The sequence below is a fragment of the Scleropages formosus genome, chromosome 15 (assembly GCF_900964775.1).
Source record: "Scleropages formosus chromosome 15, fSclFor1.1, whole genome shotgun sequence".
Lineage (NCBI taxonomy): Eukaryota > Metazoa > Chordata > Actinopteri > Osteoglossiformes > Osteoglossidae > Scleropages > Scleropages formosus.
Genome location: NC_041820.1, coordinates 3,042,245 through 3,052,071, shown reverse-complemented (window position 1 = coordinate 3,052,071; position 9,827 = coordinate 3,042,245). Strand labels below are relative to the sequence as shown.

Below are 9,827 nucleotides of genomic sequence, written 5' to 3'. Positions count from 1 at the left end.
ACAGCAGGGATACGGCCGTGTGACCGAACCTGAGGTCGGATGGCGCAACGGAGTGAAAACAAAGTAAACTCATGTAAATTTCCACTGGAGACGCATTCCTGTGATTTTGCTGATGCTCCTTCCCATGGGCCAAATATAAATATTGCAATATTCAAGTGCGTGTTTGTTCTCGTGCGTTTATTTCTGCGGAGCTCGACCCCGATGTGGCGACACACTCCATCATTCCCCTGACCTTTAAATCGCTTTGGTGGGCGGAAAATGTTTCACTTTTTCCATGTATTTTGTAACGTTCCACTTTTTTTGGTACCTTTACAACAGTATTTCATGAAGGCGGCAGATAATTCCCTATTTAAATGCAATATTTACCCTGATACACAAGTACAGATTTACCCTCAAAGCTCAAAACCCAGAGTGCTGAGCCTGTAGTTACACGTGGGAGCCCATCAGCAGCTGGCTACAGGTACAGCACCTTAACCGCCGCGCCACCTACTGGCTGCAGCTCATTGTTTTCCATCTCTGCGGTGACACAGAGTGAAAGAACCAAAATGCAAACTCGGGTGGTGCTCTGGTTCGAGGGACTGGTTTCCTGCTGAAGGACCCAGGTTCGAACCCTACCTCCTTGTTCAGGGTACCAGTCATGAGCTGATGCGGTAAAAATTGCCCTGCTGTACAAGTGGCTAAAACATTGTAAGAAGCTCAGTGAACAAAGGCAATGTTGCTGAAATTGCTGTATAAATATTAAAATACAAAACACTCATTGAAACAACGGTATCTTGCTGGGACTCGACCTCGCAACCTCCTGGTTCACGTCCGAGGCTGCGATCACGTGCCGCGCTCACGTGTCCGACCCCAGACCCCGATGGGGTGGATAGCGCGTGATCCACGACGCTCCTTTTTACCAGTAACGCCTGACCCAGAGCTCGGTTCCCGACCTCACGCCCTGCAGGAGTGTTTCCGGAACCTTCCTCCCGGCCATCAGCAGAGCTGCTCCGCTGCACTCGGCTATTTTGGGAACATTTCACCAGCTGGTGCGGAGCCTAAAAAAGACTCGGCCTAAAAATACAGAGTGAGCAGCGCGAACACGTGAGACGCGTCCAGATCCGATGACCATGATGCCGCGGACTGTTGCGTCATCCTCTTGCCGAGTCAGCGGAGCACCGTTTCGGGAGCAGATCACTTCCCGAGTCGAGCCGTGCAAAAGGACAGTGCAGAACAAGCACTTTTTGGGAGACGTAAACGTAAAACCTTGTGGTTTCTTAACAAGCTGCTGTTTGTCAGCTTCCCAGAATCCTCAGCAGGTGTCAGGTCCTTCGGGGATGCCGCTCCAACCTGTAGCCGCGGCGGAGAGAGGGCGCGCTCAACGTGTGTTCCTGGAGTCCCGTAACCGCGCATACCACGGCGGTCACGGCCTCTTTGTTTCTCACATCGATGGTTCAGTTTTTTGAGGAATGTTACATCTGTGTGGAGTTTGCATGATCGTTCTGTGTTTGGGTGTGTTTCCTCCACATGCTCTGGTTTCCTCCCACAGTCTAAAGATATGTGTGCACTGGTGACTCTAACTGGCCTCATTGTATGCGTGTGTGATTGCCCTGTGATTCTGCTGTGGTTCCGAAACCCTGAACTGCACCAGCACTTATCGATAGCGAGGGATGTTAGGGAAAATACTCTAAGGGCGCAGCAGCAGGACCTTTTTCAAAGACTGACGATGGGCAGGTGGAACATCAAAGTGTCTGCGCCCCAGTAGCTCATCGTGAAGAGCTGCCAGTTGCTCCTCTCGGCCAGAAGGGGTCAGTGTGGAGCCGCTGAGGATGGAGTTCCACTCTGTGCCCCAAAGCTCCGCATCCCAAACTCACCCCTTCACGTTCATGTGATCATCTATTCCTTTAGCGGGCGCTTTTCTCCAGAGTCAAGTAACAGCCTGAGTACAAAAAGTGCATCATCAGCAGACTGAGGTACAGGTACACACACTCGGTTGTGGACGTGCAGCACCTGAGTCCAAACCATGTTTTTGCTAACGCACATTCAATTTAAACACATAATGTAGCGCATTATCAGGAGATGGGAGATAAAGAGAGAAGCGGGTCTGAAAGAGGTGGGTCTGGGTCCCTTCTTCAACGTTAAAGGGATTCAGCGGTTCTGAGGGATACGGGGAGCTCATTCTACCACATTGGAGCCAGAACCAAGAACCTGTGGGCTTTAAATTTTGGGCCCCTGTGAATAGGAGCACCAAGCAGCCAGAGGAGGAGGAGCACAGCGCTCTCGCTGGGGTGATGTGAGTGATCAGGTCCTCTGGGTGTTGGGGTCCAAATCCTTTGCCCATCATGTAACCAAAATGTTGAACTTGATCCAGGCAGCACCAGGCAGCACCGGGCCGCCAGTGGGGTCTTTAAAGTCCGCATGATGAATGTCTCCATTTTCACTTTCTTTTCCAAACAAGTACAGCCTGGGTTTTCCCTGATTCCCGCAGGGAACGTTCTGGAAAAAAACAAAACTTGGACATGTTTTCATGATTTGGTCTCGGTGTCCCGTATGTTTTTTTTATCTCGCACCTTTGTCCAAAAATGACTTGCAGTATGAGGTTTGGACAATAAGCTACTTACAGTGATTTACCCATTGTTACTGCTGAGTAATTTTTACTGGATCTCACCTTGACCACAGGTTCCACAGCAGGTGGTGGGATTCAAACCCAAAACCTTTAGATTTAATGGAACAGCTCTAAAAGCTCCCCTTAATGTTGCGTTCTTTGCAGTGTTGTGGATTCTATATATATATATATATATATATATATATGTATTTGTATAGGAAAGTGCTCAAAGGAACCAGGTTCGAATCCCAGCTGCAGTGCCCTTAGTCAAGGTACTTACCCTGAATTGATTCGGTAGTATAAAAGGGTGAAGCAGTGTAAGTTGTTTAGTGTGCAAACCGCACACTCTAAGTCACTTTGGACAAAAGCGTCCCATTTTTTTTTGTTGTCACTGTAGAGTTTAAAAGTGGTGCAGATTTTGTTTCATTTTCTCCTGGATGACAGTGATGATGTCTTTTCCATAAAAGGCCTTTTTCTTTAAAGTGCTAGCGTGTGTGTGCGCGTGCACGCCGTGCGCTGGAGCTGTGTGTCGGCGGAGCCGCTCTGACTGCGGGAGACACGCTCCTGCGAAAGCAGGACCAGATGCACTCGACTGACTAATGCCCACCAGGATCAGCGGAGGCAGGGCCCTTCGGGGTGAGATTTCCTGCGTAACCCCGGCATTGGCATCATTGTGGGGTTGCTAGGCGACAACCGGCATGGAAACAGAAGGTGTCGCTTGTTACCTCAGAGCTGGATTTAGCAAACAGTAAAATAGGCTACCGTGTGTCGGGAAATGTCTCTGGCAGCTAAATATAGTGGCGGAAGGGAGAGAAACAGGCGGGTGGGCGCTGGGGGGGGTTCGGGGGGGGGGGGGGGGGGGCTGGGTTAATGCTGTCCTGGAAGCCCCACCTTGCCGGTTGTGTGATCGCATACACGCATCATTCCTTATGAAGGAAGGGGGTGTCACACCCCCCCCCCGATCAACAGCAGAGCCCAGTTTGGTCGTCACTGCGAGCATCAGATGCTCAGCATCGCGCCGCCCGCACATCGGCGTAGCATCAGGGGCAGGAGGCAGGAGGCAGGTCTGCGCCCACTCCTTGCGTCACGGAACACGGTACAGCATCACCAGAACTGGCTGCAGATGGACTGAGCTGCATGCGTGCGTGCGTGTGTCTGTGTGTGTGTGTGTGTGTGTGTGTGTGTGTGTGAGAGAGTTGGCGCTTTTTCAGCGATGGACACGAAACCTGTGTACGCACTCGTCTCTAAGCTACAGGTGTGACAATTTCTGCTTTACGACGCATTCCACATCCTGGGGTCAGAAATGGTACCTGGCAACCGAAGGACCCGGGTTCGAACCGCTCCTTCGTTGCGATAGCCTTGATCGAGGTACTTACCCTGAAGAGATACAGTAAAAAGGAGCCAGCGGTACAAATGTGTGAATCGGTGTCAGTCGTCAAGGGTACAAACCTCATGCTGTAAATCTCCTTACGACCGAATATGCTGTAAAATACATTTACTACAAGTGTTGCGCATTTGGTAGCAATGAAAGAAGAAGAGAATAAAACGGCAAAGTAAGGTGATGGGGGGGGACGGATCACGTGACGGCGGTTTTCGAACATGTCTTCGCGTAGAGGACGCTGATGAGAGCGTCTTTTCCAGCACACAGTAGGTGCGTTAGGTTTGTTAACACTGTAACTCACTTGTCTTTCTTCCTTATTGTAACAAAGCTGTTTTCGGAAGCTGCCGTTAAAGATATAATGATAATAATAACATCTGTGATATCTGTAATAAACAGTAATAAAGTACAAAATACAATGTCTTATCACCATCTCACCTAGTGACCCTTGAACCCCCTCACACCGTGTGGGAAGTTGTTTTCGAACAGATGACGAAGGCCTGAGAAGGCCTGGAACGTTCTGAGCTCTTCCCACGCTGGACGCCGATCGCCTTGTTACCCGTCGTGCTGTGCGTACGAGTACGGTGGGAGTACGAGCGCTGCGTCCTTGCTCGCCGGGGGCCTTCGGAAGCACGGTAGCCCTGGAAGACGAGACACACGAGGTGCGTCAGCTCACGCCGCATCCCCTCCCCCGCCCCACCCCCCCCTCAGTTTGGTGCGGACTGAGACGACCCCCGAGCCGCTGCCACCTTGGTGTTACCGGAGCCGCGGTCCAACGGCAGGACCGACGCCACACCCAGGAATTAATTGCATTCACTGAATTAGTGTTGAACCACTTACACTGATTTACCCATTTATAGAGCAGGGTAATTTTTACCGTTCAGTTCAGGGTTAGTGCGTTGATCAAGGGTGCCGTAGCACTTACAGGGAATGGGACTCGTACCGAAAACCTCTGCACGTCCTTAGGCCGACGGTGAGCGTGCTGCTGGGAAAAAGCCTTCGCTAGCGGACAACAGGCGGTAAAGTGGGGTCACGACCGCATTCCGAGACGTTTCCAAGGTTTCCAAGCAACGGAATAATGAGAACCAAGTAGAGATGGGTGCCAGTGTGAATGGTGGTGACTCCTGTGGTATTTTTGCCACTCAAAATGTCACACACACACACACATACACGCACGCACACACGCACGCACGCGCAAGTGCAGGTTTACTCTTCATTTTTTTGCCGCGTAAATGAATCGACTGCAATAAACAGCCCGAGGCGCCGCGGAGCCGGAGCAGAGGATTGCGGCCCGACGGCTCGGACAGCATCTGCAAGGACGACGAGGCCTTTTACGGAAAACTTGCCGCGCAGCTTTTTTCTTTTGCGCCGCTTCATTTTATCATCGCTTTCTTTATCGCCGTCGGCGGAAAGCATGCGGCGATGCGGGGTGCTGAGAAAGCGCTGCGACGGCGGGCGACGTGCTCCGGCTCCCGGAGCCGCTCCGCCTTCCGCCGAACTCCTTACGCCACCGCAGTTGTGCAACATGAGGGGGTGCAGCCCTTCGGACGCAGCTCGGACTCCATCGGCTGGACATCCGGTGGACGCTGGAACAGAAGTCAAGTGACTGGACCGAACATCACGTCACCGTCCCCTGTCCCCTGTCCCCCGAGCGCTTCTGGGGCAATGAGGTCATCAGACTCATCAACAACTCAATCATCAGCTAAATCCTCCTGAGTTCCTACTCCTATCGGTTTTGGCGTTGATTACGACTAGTCAGTTTTCCGATGTGAAGAAGGTGTCGGATGACTTTTTGTTCGTTTTTTCACCGTGCGTGTGTGCGCGCGCGCGTGTGTCCCATTCCAGTGAGCCTGTATCCCGTCACATTCCCAGAATAAACGTGTCAAAGCGCCCCCGGCGGCCTTTCATTCCAACAGAGACGTGGACCCGCTTCCCGGCCAACGATCGCGCCAAGTCGCACGCGTGCGGCGAGCGCAACGTTCCTCGCCGTCTTTATTCCCTTCGGGGAAGTTTAAAAAAGCGATCGGACAATAAGGTGCCCTCCTGCCTGCGCGACAGAATAATTACCCACGCCCCCCCGAACCCCCAACCCCCGCCAGCAGCACCACCTTGTTGTGCTAATAAAAGGCAGGCTTGGCAGCGGGGCGGCGGTCCCAGGCGATGCCGTATGACGCAGGCTTTTCCGCACGCTTCCGGACAGCTGGCTGCCGGTGACAAAAGGCTCCGTCCCACACGCTCGTTTCCTGCGTGGACAAAGAGCGTCTTCCTCCGCCGAGTATCGCTCCCCCCTCCCCCGTCCTCTCAACTCGCTTCCTAGGCCCGCTTGGCCTTCCCCTTTCGGCGCTGCTCGAGGGGGGTCGCTCGCCCGATTCGACGCTCTCGGGCCTTTCGCTTCCCCCTCGGCGCGGCGGCGGCGCTGACGCAGGCCCGGGAGCGGCAGAAGGTGGACGGCGGGTCACCGCGCGCAGCGGAAGCTCGCGTAGAGCGACGGCCGAGTGTCAGTCTGCGCGTCTCCGCTCTTTGTGGTTAATTTCACTTCCTTTTGCGTCACGCATCGAATTCCCTTTCGAAGAAGCAGGTGCCTTTAGTAATTTAGCTCAGCGGAGCAGCTCTCGGTTTGAGAACCATGAAAGCGAGCTGCCTTAAAGGTTGTCGCTACATTCTCCGAATGTTCTTCCGAATAGTACTGACACATGAGACATGTGACATACATCGTTACGACAGCGAGACGTTACACATTGAAATGTTTACACACGCACACGCGCGCACACGCACTTTCTGATCCGCTCGTCCCATACAGGGTCGCGGCGAGCCGGAGCCTAACCCGGCAACACGGGGCGTAAGGCCGGAGAAGGAGGGGAAACACCCAAGACGGGACGCCAGGCCGTCGCAAGGCGCCCCACGCGGGACTCGAACCCCGGACCCACCGGAGAGCAGGACCCAGTCCAACCCACTGCGCCATTATGCCCCCTATTTGAAATGTTTATCCACGCAATTTAGGCTCAGTTACAATGTCGTTTTCAACTTTCCGAGAGCTCTCTGACTTGAGTTAACATTGCAGCAAAGGCACATTTGGTGTGTCCTTCTGATCTTCTTGCTGCTGTTCCAATTTTTGTACTTTCCTTATTTTATGTGGCATTTTTAACAGTAAATTTATGTTTCATTTATTTAATTTTTTTCTTTTCAGCTTTTCCACTGTATGTCTTTTCATTTTATTATTATTATTATTATTAGTTTTTGCCTTACATTTAATAGTTTTAATGCTTTAAAGCTGACGGCCCTGCAGTTCTCCCGGAAGCGCTTCCGCGACGTGACCCGGAAGTGGTACTGCACTCCATCGACCGGCTGCGACTGTCTCTTGATGTGGTACTTATTTATTGCAACAGTATTTCTTTGAAAATGTTTCTTACAGCTGTAAATCGTGAGTATTTAATTTATTATGGTTGCGCTGTTAGTGAAAGCAAAAAGCGTTGTCCCTTTAAAACAATTTCGCTATGGAACTAAAGTTGTTGAGAGCCGCTTGACGAACCACGAGGCTAGCCGCTAGCTAAAGCTCGCCCTTAAATTTGTTTGTCTTACATATAAATCTTTCTTTAATGCTAATTACAATGTATCGTGTATGTGGCGGACTGGAAAGACGCTAATTAAGAGCGAGGTAATTCGTTGAATGAATGTTGAAGGTCATGTTTAAATTCCCTGTCACGTTATGCTAGCAGTGACAGCTAGCCAAGTAACTATATATATATATGTCGTTGTACGTCTTCAAATTATTCACGTAGTGTTGTAAAACAATTTTTTTTCCAAAGTGTTCTCAGGTTAAATAGACATAGAGTGCATTGTGTAAAAACAATGGGTGTTTTTATTTTTGTATAGCGAGTTGTGACCACACTTAAGTTAAGGTTTTGCTTAGTAATATAATGATATGTGTAACCTTCTGTTTTTCTCTTTCCTTGTGTGCAAACAGTTGCCAGGGCCAAATCCAAGTGAGTATTTTGTTTTTAGTGACATTGAATGTGTTCTGATGAAGCTGTCATTGTGTTGAGGTTAATTGGACAACATCACAGTAATGTCCCAATAAAACACTAATTCCAGTGAACAGAAGGGACTGAGTGTATTGAATATGTATTTTGCAAGAAGTGCAGCTCATCAGTTTTGATAATGAAAATTGACTTGTGTGTTGAGGGTTATAGGTTCAGATGTTTCAGCAAATGTTCAGCTACATGTGAGTCCGTCTGAGTGAAAGCATCACCTTACTGGGTACGGGGATCGGTGTGCGTGAGTGCCTGCGGTCGCTGGTCCTCCTGCATCCAGCTCCATGTGTCTGCGTATCTCAGGAGGCTCCTGGTGGAGATGGTGAGCGCAGCGGGGACGGGATACACCTTCACTGCCAAAAGGAACCGCCTGAAGGAGAAGCTGGTGATGCGCAAGCTGGACCCTATAGGTGAGGCTGCTCCTCTTCTGCTGTTGCGTGAAGGCCATCGGCATTGTAAAAAGTTCACACGCAGGAGAAGGAGACAAAAGCACGTCTCCCAAGCATGTCTGCTTCTCTCTTCCTTTTACCACTGCATGGAGGTTGACTTTTAGTGGATGCACCCAGGTACAGTAGTGTGACAGGTAGAAGAGAGGACACTCGTAAGGAAGCCTGATATGCATAACTGCCGTGTCCTGGAATAACAGTGAGTGAAGTCAAAAGGAAAAGGAGAATCCATAAATATAGTTACAGTGGAAAGTCTCATTTTGGTCAATTATAGGATGAAGTGGGGCTTAATTGTCAGAAGTACAATAACTGCGCAAAAGCAGTAAAAAATTGGGTGAGATGCTATTTTGTTTTGGCATTACCTTGCGATATTATATGTTGGCATCAGATATGACAGGAACTGCAGGCGTGGTTTCAGTTTTATTTATTATCCTATTTTTTGCAGTGATGAAACAGAAAACAAATTTAATAGAAATACTTGAAGCAAAATTTATATACATATATTGCTTGGGCTTGTCTGTAAAATGTTTTCATGAACGCATGACAGCACTGAAAAACATTTGCTGAGGCTTATTGGATGTGCTGATCCCATGTTTTCTGCCTGGCTGAGAGTTAAGAATGTGAATTAAATTTGGGAATTGGCGTTGTTTGGAGACTAAAGTGGCAGCACTGTCACCATCTTCGTGAACAAATGTTCCTAGAAACTTTGACTTGTTTGTCACTGAGTGAGCTTTTAGATGGGTGGCGCAGTAGTTTTGCCCTCACCGATGTGTGTGTCGTCTTCCCGTCTTGCAGTGAAACAGCACGTCCTTTTCATTGAGAAGAGAAAGATCCGAACCCTCTGAACAGTGACTGAGCTGTTGCCGTTTTGAACGGCACGGAGGCGCGGGAGTGAGAGGACACTGACACACTGCACTGGTGCTGTGGTAACGTGGAGTTCATCGGTGACATCCACTCATTTTTTGAGAATGGAGATGGAACAAAAATAAGTTCCTCAAACACACACCCACACTCGTGGGACAACTGTAACCTTCAACAGAATCTCAACAGTAGAACTATTATGGACAACATCTGTTCTTAACCATTATGTGTTCCCCACCTCATACATTTTTCCAGTATTCTGGACAACTAGCTTGTTTGCAGTCATTTCCTGAGCTTCTGAGATACTGCTTCTGATATAGTAAACTGTGTTGGGAAATATTCTGGGGAAAAACGCACTCATTCCATTTCCTAGCAGAAAGGTCCAGTGGTTAACATTTGTGAAATGTGTAATTTCAGTCTTTATGTTCTTCAGTAACCTTTTTCTTTTTTCTTGGAATCAGGTGTTGTAATAAAATTCTTTAAAAATGTGACAGTTTCCACATGTCAGACTGAAACAGAACACGTTA

The 9,827-nt window shown here is 49.5% G+C and overlaps 1 protein-coding gene across 1 annotated transcript; it reads left to right on the top strand.

Annotated features, from left to right (window-relative positions):
* The first annotated feature begins 7,176 nt into the window (after window positions 1-7,176).
* mrpl33 (mitochondrial ribosomal protein L33) lies at window positions 7,177-9,788 on the top strand. The gene is made up of 4 exons (XM_018732544.2): window positions 7,177-7,383; window positions 7,927-7,945; window positions 8,297-8,403; window positions 9,235-9,788. The coding sequence occupies exons 1-4, from the start codon at window positions 7,362-7,364 to the stop codon at window positions 9,282-9,284; spliced, it is 198 nt and encodes a 65-aa protein (XP_018588060.1). The 5' UTR covers window positions 7,177-7,361; the 3' UTR covers window positions 9,285-9,788.
* The last annotated feature ends 39 nt before the right edge of the window (window positions 9,789-9,827 follow it).